The following is a 14,007-nucleotide window of genomic DNA, read 5'->3' as shown; positions in this document are numbered from 1 at the left end:
AGCAGACTAAATTGAGAAAGCTCATGCCAGTTCATGGAATTTCAAACTTTTCTTAAAATGGGACTTTTATCTGAACTTTTATTCTGTTCTTCACAAAAACAAGTGCTGTGACCTGAGGAACAGGGATGAGGTCTGTGTGATGAAGCTACTCAGGATGCACAAAACTGCAGGAAGGCACACAGACTACAGAAGCGTGCCTGGGCACCCACAGGCTACTGCAAAACTGGTACCCTGCAAAGCGAGGAGAAAGCATGCAGAAAAACCCCAGTATCCTTAAGATGAGATACAAAGCTGCTGGGAAAGAAGAGGCAAACTTTCTCACCCTCAGGAACCAGAAATCTATGTCAGGACAGAGGCAGTGCAGCCTTCTTCACATTAATTAGTGGTCATACTGCAGCCCATCAAACACCAAAGCAGTCCTTCGTAATCGTGCATTTACTAGGCATACTTCACAAAAAAGAATTACATAAACTTTAAGAGGAGAAAAAAAACAAAACCAAAACACAACAAAACCGCACACAACAAGCCCAGGACACAGATCTATTCACAAAGATATGCTCAGATTATTTTGTAGTAATCAGTCACACTAAATTGTATCAGCCCCCCCTCAAAAGAAGAGTTTTAAAGTACAAAATTAGAAACCCTAATTTAAAACTCCAATTCATATCTATAACATAGCAGGATTAAACTGCAAGTGTCCTTTGCACCTCACATCCCCTAATTCAGGTGATTCATGGTATAAAACTCAGTATCAACTCTGGAAGACCCAGTAGTTTTCTTCCCCTGTATAAGATTAACAGTTCTGGAAATTACTAAGCATGTAATAAACAGTAATTGCTTTTTAATCAGTGCCACAATATTTGATGCTTCCACTGAAGAATGCAAGAACTGTCAAGTAAAGCTGTAGGATTTAGTTGAATTCACACCAAGCTTCATTTATGTTTATGAATTTATATATAAGTGAATATATTTATATATGGAGAACTTGAAGTGCTCCATATATATTACATTATCAAGTTGATGTCAATGAAGTTTTCAGTCAGATAAAGTCTGCATGTGTCAACATTCATGTCTGACTGTTCTCGACAAGTCTGTTCCCCACTACTCCACTGAGGTGAACTGAAGACACCCAACAGAGGGGCTCTGCTACATCTAAGTAAGGATATATCATCCTGTCTTTATACACTCCATGCACAGAGCCAAAGCAAGAAACTCCCCTGTTCTCTCACTCTGCTAATGTCTCTGAAAAGCCATCAGAGAGGACCACCATGTAGCTAGCAGCTGTTTCTTAGACATCTCTAAATGAAAGGTTTTTTCTTTTTTAAGGTAAAGGGATGACAAATGTGATGAGAAATAATCTGATGAGTCCAAGCACAGTGGGAGGGAGCAGAAGACATGGCTGTGCTGAGAGACACATCCAGCTGCTGAGCCTGCGGGTGCATCTGAAGTAGACTGACAGGATGAAAGATTAGTGAAGGTGTTCCTGTTCTGGATAAATTTGAGGGATGAGGTAATTCTGCAAAAGTAAATCAGAAAAAAATATGCTTAGAGAAGATCAGGTCTAGAGGAAAATAAGACAAACGGGAGAATCAAATCACAGTTGAGATCTCAGAGATGTGAAGCAAGTAGAAAGAAAAGTCAAACTATGAAAGAAAAGTGGCATTAGGTCTAGTGTGAAAAGTTAAGAACAGCAAGAAAGATAAAAGGTGGCAATGAGAATGGTCAGTATAAAAGTAAATAGTCTGACTTTAATACACTAGCATAGACGAATACTAATAAGGAACAGGGCATTACCTTAAATTTTCCAGTTCCCCACAAAATCTACATCTGATCGGGAATCATTTGCACCACAGCTAGGAGAGCGTAAGAAATAAGTATGAACATTACAACCAACCATCTAGTAAAACATAGTATCTCTTCCAGTGGTGGTGATTTATAAATGCTGCAAGTCAGATATTCAGAGGAATGGGGAGGTAAGAAGCAGCACCTCACTGGTGCAAAACAGATACTTTCCTAAACTCAAACACAGCCAACTTTCCATCCTTCAGCAACCAAATGCAAACATGAATGCTGCAGGTCTTGAGCAGGGCACTGTGGAAGATAAAAACAGTTCTGCCTACAACACTTGTCTCTACAGGCTCATAGCATGGCAGTTGCGAAGCACAAGGCACACTTCCATTTCTTAATAGAACATCAAATCACATGCTCAGCCACTGGCAGATTAAAACTAGCTGTCTTACAGCTGTGAAACTAGTGATACGATTAAAGGAGCCCATAAAATCCTTGTAAAGATACTTGTCAGTGTGGGATTCTTCAGACACAGCTGATCACCAAAAAACCCACAGTGCACAACACATGGCAATGTGAAAAAAACAGCAGAAGAGTGCAAAATGCCCATAACTAAAGTATATTGTGAATATGCAAATATGTTTTATTTCATATTGACTCTTAAGCAGCATACAGGGGGAGAACATTACAGAACTGAGCTGCAGAAGGTTTAGAGGAAATACAGGTGTTTGAAATAAAAAAGAATGGCTCTCTACATGTTAAATTGGAAGAAGAGGCAAGAGCAGACACCAAAAAATTATTTTCCCTATGCTCTTTCAGACGTGCATGACCTAGCGACTGTAGAGAATGCCAAAATTCATTTTTTTGAATCTTGCTGAAGTTCTGTCACAACAGCAGTCCAGTGAGATAAAAGGGCACTCAACACTGCAGTCACACTTTAAGATCACTAACCATTCTGTTATTCTCTGATAGTTTCCATTTTATTACAGAAATTTTTTCACAGGGAAACAACTTAGGTGTACAAGGAGAGAAGCCTCTCTCCTGAAAAAGATTATGACAATATATCAAGGAAAACGCCAAAGCAAGCATCTGGTTGCCCAAAAGAACACAGTATGTTCTAATTCACCCTTTATTATATTTTTTTTCTGTTTCTTTTTAATGGTAGATAGATATAGACAAAAGAAAGAGGTGGAGGAAACAGTGAGAAATAGCAACAAGGAGCACTGCAAGGAAAGAAAGGTTCATTACAGCACAAGAAAAGATGCAAGGAATGTGAAGAATGTCAGCAAGTAAATAAATCAATAATCTACAGTCATCATCTACATTCCTGAACTACCTTGAAAGCAAGGATATCTGCCCTTAACATTCCTGACAACAGTAGATATTTTCAAGGAAGACTTCCCCCTGCAGCACACTGTTTCTGCCAGGACCCTTGTGTCGACAGCTGATTACAAGGGAGCCTGTACTACCGCTTCTTAACAGTTTTGTTAATACAAGCTTGTAAATACCTTGGACCAGCCTAGAAACATTAACAAGCTGAAATTAATGTTGAGATCATTGCACTTATTTAAAAAAAAAAAAAACACAACAACCTCAAGGTCACTGTCAAACGATTGCAGGAATAACGCACTAGATTCCCCCCCTCACTACTGCTCTCTAAAACATCCAGAGCCTAGCAGCTCATACAGAATAAAAGCAGAGATCAATAAAGCCAGAAGACTAATGTGGGTTTACAGATGTATTTTTTCAAAATGGTGTCAGCACTATAAAGTTAGAATTTTACAGAGGAAATGGAAGCAGAACAATAGAGACAAGGGGACTTCTCAAGAAGTTGGGAACATTCCATATTGTTAAGGTGGAAAAAAAATCCTAAAAAACAACCAACCAACACCAAACCCCTAAACTACCAAAACAAGTATACAACTAAAATCAAGGATATGCCATCAAGTAACATGGTACAACAGAAGTGGATCTGCAGAGCAAAACAGTGGGTGTTAAGGACCTTACTGACATCCACCCTACACACATTTCAGGGGGGGGGTTACTTCAGACTAACTCTACACCGGTCCTGTGAACTGAGCATCCACTAGAAGTTGAGACAAATAGCCTGGTTTAGTTTCATCCATAAAGGAATCTAGACCGACCTGTGGCACAAACCAAAATATGGCAAATGGGGACCGGAAATTCAACTCAAGTGTAACCCTGAGCCAATGCTAACATAGATTTACCCAAAGTTGCAATATGACTCTGACGCTATATATAAAAAAAGTCTTGTAAATCCAGCACCTAACTCTGTCTCAAACAAGCAACAAAAAAAAGGGGACAGGATGATTCCACATGAGCATTGTTGCTTAAAAGACCACTTTTGCCTACAAGACACAGCAGTAAGTCTCAAAAAAACTGCTTTGCCACACAAAATATAATGTACAAAACCCACAGAAAATCGTCATACAGAATTATTTCTGAACTGGACTTGTTTGGCTTCACGCATACACAATATGCTTTTGCAACACTTGCTTTTGCAAATGAAGCTGATACAATACGATTAGGTAGCTGGGGGCATCTTTTCATGTGACTCAAGTAATTTCTTAATGCATATATGAAGCGTAGCAATTAAAACAAGTCTGTTTTCAATGCCATTCTGCACAGTACCAAATGGGGGAACTCTCCCCAGCTGTCCACATGTATACACAGACTTTACAGTCATCTTTTAAATAATGGGTGCAAAAAAAACCAAGAAGAGAAAACCTACTGTACCTGTATGTTGTTCTTCAATCCAAGCTTGCAGATACATGAAGAGGAGTAGACCAGCTACCCCAAATATCAGTACAGACACAAAAACTTGTCTTAGGTTCATGACCCTATCAGGGGGCTACTTTTCAGCTTTCAGAAGGACGCATGGCTCACTCTTCTGAAGTTTTCAGCATGCCTGCATCTTCTCCTGAAACTTCGACCTGGAATAACAAGAGATAGAGCTAGTTCTCGCGTTACATTTTTATTCTTCACCAGAGACTGTACAAACAGCATACTATATACAAGCTGGAGCTCTTACAAGCTATTACTTTCAATGCTTAGATTTCTGTTCATGATCTCAACAATCTTTCCGGCCCTGGATGAGTTCCAAGCAGAAGTGTTTCTCAAAGTGGCTGCAAAGACCATTCCACCTCCACACCGCCAGACATCTCCTGCTGCTGTAATGGAGGGAGGTGATGTCCCAGGCAAGACGCCCAGGTGTCACACCAGTATCCACTGCCCACCAACCATCACAGGTGAGAAGCTACAAGCAGCAGCTGGAGACCCCCCCAGGTGGCTACCAGTCCTCTGCGATGAGTAGCTCAGTGCCTCTGCTTCTGCACCGTGTGACCTGGTGCGCCCAAGGAAGTAACCCCCATAACACAACTCTGCTCAGAGTGCCTTGGCATCGGTTCAGCCTACACTTTGGGGAGTCACACTCCGATGTTTACCCTCAGACATGAATCCAAGTTGAGTTTTGCAGGGTTAAGAAAGGTCAGCATAAGATGATATCGGTAATGCAGCAGAAAGGGAATTAACGGATCATCTTTTACTTGGCTATTTTGCAGCATGGGAAGGACTTGTCAAGAACCCAATTCTTGCCACGAGGTTCAATGGAAGTGAGATCAAATGTAAAACCTTACCAAAAAAATTACTCTCTTGCACAGCAGAGGGCCCAGAAAAGGAAAGTAATTTACCTGATACCCTGCATCTGCCACAAAGGCACCATAAAATTCAGTTTATAACAACAGAACATAGAAGACACTGTGGATCATAAAAAAGCCAACTCCTTAACCTGAATCAGAACACGTTCACTTTTGAAAGCACATTACTAGAAGCTGAAGAGCAGCTGTTGAAACTGGCCTGCACAGCAAAAGAAAAAGTGTTAAAATTCAACACAATGGACACCCTTGTAAGTGCATATCTGATAGAAGTGCCTGGTAAACTGCTGCAAAGAATGCAAAGAAAAACTCAAGCTTTTTAAAGAAGACAACCTACTGGAAGATATTTGAAAGAGAAATCTGTTAAAAGAACAAAGCTAAAGTACATGTACATTCAAATAAACAGAAAAAGAAAATTCAGGCATTTAACAGTTATTCTGAAATGTACAAGTACTGCATGTTCCACAAGTTTGTAATTTTAAATAACTCCTCACTGTTACATCTATAATCACTGAGTTTCTAAAAATAAACATACACATAAAGCTTAGCAGGAACTCCCATTAAAAATTGATGTTGAATGAACACACTATGTTAGAGACAAAAGATTTCAAGAACAACAAAACTGTATTCAGAACTTTACTGCATTTTTTCCCAATTCTGTGCCGTTAAAACCATACACTTCTCTGAAGCATAAACTTGCCTGCAGAAAATATAAACCAGGGTTTAAATATTAATCATTTTATATGTAATTGTTCTATAGCAGACAGATAGCTAGACATTAACAGAATGTAAATGTTCTGTCTGAAGTTTCTTTTGCATGGGTCATGAAGTATCTGGTTTGAACCTGGAAGACCCAAGAAAAGCGAGTAGGCGCTTTATTCCACCTAGTTCTTTCTGCCTTCATTCTGCGGAGGTGGAATTTCCTACATGCTATATACATGTACCTGTTTGCAGCTATTGTGATGATTCACAGGATTGGAAGGAAGCAGTGAAGATTGGGCAAAACCAAAGAAAACGCTTGGGAATTCTCTGTGAAATGTCTTGCGCGAGGGTGTGGGTAGTGGAGCCTCCAGCCAGCCAGCTCTTCACTAGCTGTTGTCACTTGCAATCTTCCGTACCTACACTAAAAGGTTTACTTAGGTTTTTGCACCTAACTTCAGTCCTGCAGCAAATGCACTGTTTGCATATTTCCAGAAATCACTCTGCTGACAAGCCAGAAGCTTCCCAGCATAACCAATGCTTCAAGAACCACTAGTCAAAGGACCAATGAATACAAACCTCTTCTGTTTTCCCCCAGACAAAAGCTGTGTTGTTCATGTAACAGGACACTGACAGCATCTGGATTAGAAAAAAAACCTAACAAATAAGTAAGACATGAAGGTCTGAGCGAGTATCTTTGAAAGAGATTAATTAAATTATAGGTACTAGAAAGCAGGAATCAGTTTCTTTTGGAAAAGTTGTTTGGGATTCATAACTTTCTCTTATAATAAAAAAGTGAGCAATCCAGACACACACAGTAAATAGTGGCATGCTTCCAAATAAGCCTACTTTTGTGGTATTGTCACTTGTTTCCATCTCTGACTACACAACACTCTCGCATTTTAAGCTCTTCTTTCTGAAAACCAATGTCCTTGAGTGGGCAAGAAAAGCTTTCTCAGTCCACATGGATGATGCTGAAAGCAAAGCACTCCACACCACATCTCGAGGAACATTTCTGACACGTGTAGGCTCGCAGTGCTGCTCCATCCAGCAACTTGCTCTCATCATCCCTGACTGCCCAGCTCTTGCCACCACGAGGGCTCACACACCTGCACAGTAACATCCAGAAAGCTCATCCAGCTAAAAAACATTCCAGAAAGAAGAAATAGGACCTTACTGCCAAAGGAAGTCAGGAAACACTGGTTTAATCAAACTACAGCCTGCAAAGGATTTACCCAAGGAATAGTGCAAATGTTTTTTTCTTTAGCAATACCAGCCATCGCATGCATCCATGACACATGATGGCATAGGATATACAGCTGACCTTGCCCAAATACCGTCATGGTTGCATGCAGCACCATCTACAAGCCCTGTGTCATCACCTTTAGGATTCACACTAAAATAAGGAGCTTCCAAGCAATTTAATCTGTGAATAAGAAAACAGATGTTTTTCTACTCAGGTAGTTTCAGTTTTGAGTAGATAGAAGTTCCTAAAAGGAAACAGCAGTTCAAGATACTTTGGGGGTTTTTTAAACTACCAAACACACCCTAAAGCCAATTTACTCCACCATCAGTCACTACAATTATCTTTGTATCAAGAGCTTTCATGCCGCTTGCTATTAGTTTAATGTATTTAAATTTAATTTATATGAAACTGTACTCTTTGTTTTTGTGTTGGCTAAGTTTTAAGATTAGTTTTAAACAACAGTAACATTAGTTTTAATTAAGACTACCTATTTTAGCAGAGGTTAAGACTCTAAACACATCAAACGCATCCAAAATCTGAAACGATTCTGCTACCTTACAAGATTTTTAAAGACTTTTCAGCTTGAATAGTTTAATTTATTTAACGTAGTGATTTGTAACCCACATATGAAAAAATGATAGCGACATTAAAAAAAGTCTACGAGTCTTCTAGTAGAACTTGAAAAATGGCTGCACAACACTGACAAACCTTTAATATTAAAAAGAAATGGTCATGGGTAACACTCTCTAGCATCCTGGCAAAGAGGAAATACCTGCAAATATTCTTTAATCAAGATGACTGCTCTCTTGTGGCTGTGAAGGTAGAGCCAACAAGCAATTACTTTCAACATAAGTATTTTCAAAAGAGATCAGCTGTATACAGACAGAGGTTCAGCATCCCTAGTTAAGCTGTAAATCTTTCTTTGCTCCGAGACCTGGGCAACATGGCTCCACTGGGTGATAGCTTGACCATCCTGTTGGATAGGATGCTTGCTACAGTGAAACTAATGTAGCCTAAGAAACTGCTGTGTCCTTCTCACCTATGTTGAACTTAATTTTTTTCTTTAGCCCAACCTCCCCCCATCTCTTTAGGAATCATGTACCCCCATGTCCCACCCGTTTCAACTCAAGCCTTCACAGAAAATGTCATAGTGACGCATGCGCTCCAAAATTTCAAGTTCTTTTGAGTATTGGAGAGAGATTGCTATGTATTGTTCTTATCCATCATGGAGAAACAGTTAATCTGGCAGACAAAACCACAACGTGCCTTAGATGACAACACAGACCTCTTTGCAGCAAAAATTTAGAAACTTGACAAGTTTATAATCATTCACTTCCAAGGCCAAGTTGTTTAATACCATTGTCAAACTTGAGAGTTTCAGGAACCTTCATTCCACTAATGTAAAATCCTTGCATTTTTCCCACTGTGCTTTGGGTCCAGTTCAAAGAGGCACATTCTTGTACAGGGCCAACACAAGCAATTGAAATAGCACAGCCACCCAAAAATGGTGAAGAGTGCATCTCCTGCTTTTGGCATGATTCCTCATTTTGTATGTTGTCCACCTTTCTCCTCCTGGCTGAGGAGAAGTACCTCAGCAGCTGAGGAGAGGCACCTCCAGCTCTCAGGTACCATTTCTGGATTCTTCCTATTCCAGACCACACAAAACCAATGGCATCTGGTCACAGTATGTTTGGCTAACTTAAGATTTCCTTGCCATGACTACCCTCACCATCACCAGTTCCAAAATCAAAAACATACAAAAGCAAACCATTAGAATGCCTCAAACTATTTAGAAACCCTTCTTTTTCATTCCCCTTTACCTTTTTTCCTTCACCTGAAAGAAAAAGATGATCAAGATGAGTGGTTAGCCAGTAGAATACTGATTAAAAAAACAGATTCTCTTTATAATGGTCAAAGCATTCATATTACTGTGGGTTACCACAAATTCCCACTCACTCAGCATCTCCTCAGACACAACTGAATTAATGAAAGTTAAATGAGGAAAAGACACAGAAAGCTACTGCAACCCCACACAGTATTTTTCTTCCCTCCTTCCTTCCTTACCCCAAGCAGCAATACCTTTTCTGCTGCCTCCACTGGAGTATCACAGCAAGAAAATTTTGCACTGAGGAATGTTCTGCTGGACACTGACCCAGGCTACATTCAGCTCTGTGAGTGGAAGGAGGCAAGGATACCTTCTCACTTCAACGCTCCCCCTCCTCCCTCACTTCTCATCTGTTAGCTTGTGTCCTACTTCACGCGTAGGTGATCCTCCAGGATCACCTTTCCACTGTCCACATCTCAACTTTCTGGCTTCACAACAGCTAGCGCAAGGCACAGCTCCAGCTCTTAACAATGCTTGCACAGTTCCTCATATCAGGCAGTGCTACTCTTCATTCTGGTTTATTCCAGTGGTTGCTAGAAAAAAAAAAACAAAACAGTATTTGCTATTTTCTCTTTCTGGCAAGTTATGCTGAGTATTATGGTTGGGTGAAGTCAAAGTCCTTACAGTAATTTGAATTAAGTGCATAACCAGATCAAGATAACCAGACTCAGTGCTGCTGAGAAAGTTTGTAGAAATGAAAAAATTAAAAAAACCCAACCCAACCTAAACTTCCCATAATGTAGCCCTTCCTGTCCATAGGCATCTACTGGGGGCAGTGGGGGGTGGGGGATGGTTAACAATCTGGCAGGCCTCGCTACAGGGGCTGAGTACAGACAGGGCAGTGCAGTGATGAGCTTTTCTCTCACCCCATGACAGCCAGTATTTCAGTACCTGTGCGAAAGAGGGAGATACCCAGCATCCAAGCCCACTACTACATCAGTCCTGCTGACACCTCAGCAACTTCTTCACCTGAAGAGCTATGTGTAAGAAGGTTGTGTCAAAGTGTAACTGAAGACACCATCTGGCCTGCACAACTTTTTATCACTGGCAATAACGGAAGATTACTACCTACCAACCTTGCAAATTGAGTCAAGAGAATTTTGTTAGAGTTCCATGAGTCAAAAATAATGAAATATTTTGTATGAAATACGTAGGTATTTCTTTTCAAAGGAGGGAGCTGTTTAAACAAAGTGAGCATCCTTCACTCACCCACTGCAAATCCTGAAACAATAAAGCCCCTTTAAAAAAACTAGAGCTTAAAAATTTCAAATTTCAAGAGTAGTCAGGAAATTCCAAACATCAACATCACCAAAGTAACTTCCCACCCAGCCAAGCTGCACATATTTAACATTTTTCTACTTCACTCTCCCTTGTTACATAGCAGACCACAATGTTGTTATAGCAATTATGTTTTGTTATTAATGCACTTTATAGCATACAACATGTTATACAAAATTAATAATGTGGCAAAGAAAATATGGTTTGCATTTGATTTGGCCATTTTAATCTATTAAAGTCACTAGTTCATTATCCCTTCAATATATTTCCAAACAAAAAACTTCTCTTAATGAAGCAATGGTTGTAAACAAGACTCATTTTAGTAAAGAAGCACATACTCATTGCTGATGCCATTAAATCTTTCCATAGGAACTGTACTAGGGGACTGAAAGCAGTCCATAGCACTTGCACTGCTTCTGAGAACATGTACCAATACAACCTCTTACCTGGTCCTGCTCCTCAAACATATATCCTATTGAATTTCATTCAGACCGTATTAGTTTAAATCCACACAGCAACCCTCAGCCACTTGTAGATTAATTTAAAGCTGCAGTTCTAGTAATTATTCTTTATGAAGAAACAAACAAAAGCTATGATTGTGTTAACCATAGATAAATGCAGAGTTAACCTATATACTCGTGGGTAGGACGACACAGCATCATGAAAAGTTTCACTTACTTAAATGAGAACAGAGAAGACACTCCAGCACTGAAAGTGGTGGGTTTGGAACTTCCCAAGAGTTTCATTCTACAGCTGCAGGGCACCTCACTTCAAAAAGGAAAAAGCATTATTATGCTTCATTACAGCTCCCAGTCAGGACTGGGGGACCCTACTGCACCTCAGCAAAGACAGGTTTGACATGCTTAGCTCTTACCTGCCTGAAGCACTGCTTGAAGTCAGCGAGCAGTCCCATGCAAGTCACCTGGATTTGGGGAAGTTAAACAGAAACAGGGCTCACGAGACAGCAACTTGATGGCTCTCAATCTTCTTGCAGGATTGGAGGTGGACTTTCTTCGCCCTCTTAGGATAGGGGAGATTAGAAAAAGGACTGTGTCAAAGCAAGATCTTCCTTTTTTTAAACTGGTGAAATTACAGGATCTTGTTTATTGACTGCAGTGAACCGAAGTGTTATCAGCATGCCAAGTAGACTTGCCGTCTGCCCCAATCATTCACTCTACTGCTTGAAAACGCACAGGCAATATTAACCAATTTTTTTGATTTTGGAGACGTGCCCTGAATTCCCGATTCCCGTCGTGTGACGGTGGGGGGCTGCGGGGGGGCTCTGAGGAGTCAGCAGAAAAGTTGGTCGGTCTGCGGAGCGCTGCCTGGCGCGGTGCCGCAGCGGGGGGCTCACACTCCCCTCAACTTCGGGGGACGAGCCGCAGCCCGCCCTCTCCGAGGGGAGGCGGCCCTCGGCGGCCGGTCCCGGGGCGGGGGGGAGGGAGGGGAGCCCCCTTTCCACGGCCGGGGCGGTCGAAGCAGGGGCTCGCCTCGGGGCACCCCCGCCTCCTCCGGGCGGTCCGCGATAAACGTACCGAGGCGGCCGCGCTGCCTCCGCTGCTCCCGCCGGTGAAACTCCCGGCGCCCCGGGGCTGGGCGGTGCCGGCGGGGAGCCGCGGCTTGCGGGGCCGGGGAGGAAACCTCGCAGCAACACACCCCCCCCCCCCCCCCCCCAGCGGGTGAGGGCCCCCGCGGCAGCCCCTCACCTGCCCGCCGCTCCCGGGAGGCGCTGACACACAAACTTTCACCGCAAAACTTTGGGGCCGGGCGGGCTGGGGAGGGGCCCCCGCCTGAACGGGGGATCCCCCCCCCGGTGCCGGGCGGGTGGGTCCCTGCGGGGGCAGGTAAACACAGCGCCCGCCGTCCCGCCCGCCCCGCCGTGTCCCTGCGCGGAGAGCTGCGCTGCGCGCCCGCCCCTCCTGCCGCTGCGCGCCCCGGAGACCAAGCGCTCTGCTCGCAGGTTTTGTTTGCGGTGACACACCCGGAGGTAGGTGCTAGCAAACAAATGTAAGCTGCCAGGGAGAGGCCAGTCATAGCTGTAGTTGGCTACTAAAACAGGTAACGTAAAAAGTTTATTGCCGTCTATGGGAAACGGGATGACGGAGAAAAATATTTAAATAGTGCTTATTAGCACTTCATAGGTGCCTCGCAAACGTTATCCATTTGTTGTGACAGTAGACCAGCCATGTAGATAAATGACATTACCTTTCTTTAACCGGCACGTTGCTTCACTTACATTTCTTCAAGGAAGTCCTTGAAGAAATAGCTCCAGCTCTTGCTAAGATGGGGTAAGCACAGAGGAGTTCTGACTTTCCAGAGCTGTGCTCAAACCGCTTCTATCTGTCTCTCTCCCCTGTGGACGTTTTGCTGCAGCTCTATGTCCCTAGAATTACCCTAGCACTTACTTCTGAAATGCTCCCTCAGCCTCTGCCCATCGCTCACTTACAGCATAAGGCCTTTCTTGGAATAAGAGGAACATAATGCTTCACGTTTTTACAACATTTTTTACCCTAACAGGACTCAAATCATCTCACACACGGTTACAGCCAGCACACAGGGATCACTTCTCCAACCGGCGAAGTACAACCACCTTCGGCGTGAAGCTGAACCTTGCCAACCAGCTCCAGACAGTGTTTCAGAGCAGACGGTAGAGAGCTGTGTACTGCTCTGATTTCCAGGGGGGGTTAACTAGGCAGAGTGTAATTAACCCAACCAGAGCTTAGACGTTGGGGATAACACATGTTCATTGCAAAGTGCTCCAGGATCTGTAGCAGCCATAGGCAGCCAAGACCTGTGCGCAGGGGTGTTCCCTATGGATTTGCAATCCAAGCGCTAAGCCATCCCGCTCCTGCTTAGTTTGGGTTGTGTGCGTACATATAGCCTCACCGTGGTGCTATAAATTTTCTGTCTTTTATCTCACTTAAGGATCTCCCTAGTCACAGTTTGTTACAGAGGCTAGCAGCTCAGAGCAAAGATTTTTTTCCTTCTTTTTGTTTAAAGCCAACCATAGATCCACTTTAAAGTTCTGGTGAGTAAAGACTATTCCTCACACCTGTAGCTTGTCTGGCTCCCTAGTAGAAATAAAAGGGGGAGGAAGGAGGGAGGGAAATAGGTTTAAGAGCAGAATATGCCAGTTGTTTGCTGTTTCACAAGAGTTGAGCGTGTTTCCCCTTTTAGATAACCTGGCAGGCATGTGATACTATGATAACCATATGCCCTAACAAAAAAATGCAACCTCATATTTAAATTACACATCTATTAGTCCCCGATGGCCAGTGAGATTTTAGAGAAAAGTAGCATGCCTACTGAATTTTAGTTTCCTGAGGTAATACACTCAGAAGATTGTAATGAAGGTCACTGAAGCTTCTAATAACGATATACAAATTAACCTTCTGAGTGTTGTAGATTTAATTTCACTCAATAAGTACATGCTGCAA

The 14,007-nt window shown here is 42.4% G+C and overlaps 1 protein-coding gene across 6 annotated transcripts in view; it reads right to left on the bottom strand.

Moving 5' to 3' along the window:
- The window catches only part of CHST9 (carbohydrate sulfotransferase 9), a 92,338-nt gene extending 79,977 nt beyond the window's left edge, over positions 1 to 12,361 (bottom strand). The window contains exons 1-5 of one of the 6 annotated variants that reach the window (XM_074820363.1): positions 12,277 to 12,361; positions 11,445 to 11,590; positions 11,249 to 11,338; positions 6,741 to 6,800; positions 4,546 to 4,742 (exon numbers count right to left, since the gene is read on the bottom strand). In XM_074820363.1, coding sequence (XP_074676464.1) covers positions 4,546 to 4,645 — 100 coding nt within the window. In that variant the 5' untranslated portion in view covers positions 4,646 to 4,742; positions 6,741 to 6,800; positions 11,249 to 11,338; positions 11,445 to 11,590; positions 12,277 to 12,361. The other 5 variants (XM_074820371.1, XM_074820379.1, XM_074820396.1 and 2 more) reach the window with 5 other exon arrangements.
- Positions 12,362 to 14,007: the final 1,646 nt, after the last annotated feature.

Source organism: Strix aluco, chromosome 1, assembly GCF_031877795.1.
Source record: "Strix aluco isolate bStrAlu1 chromosome 1, bStrAlu1.hap1, whole genome shotgun sequence".
Taxonomy (NCBI): domain Eukaryota; kingdom Metazoa; phylum Chordata; class Aves; order Strigiformes; family Strigidae; genus Strix; species Strix aluco.
This window is presented reverse-complemented; position numbering and strand designations above follow the sequence as displayed.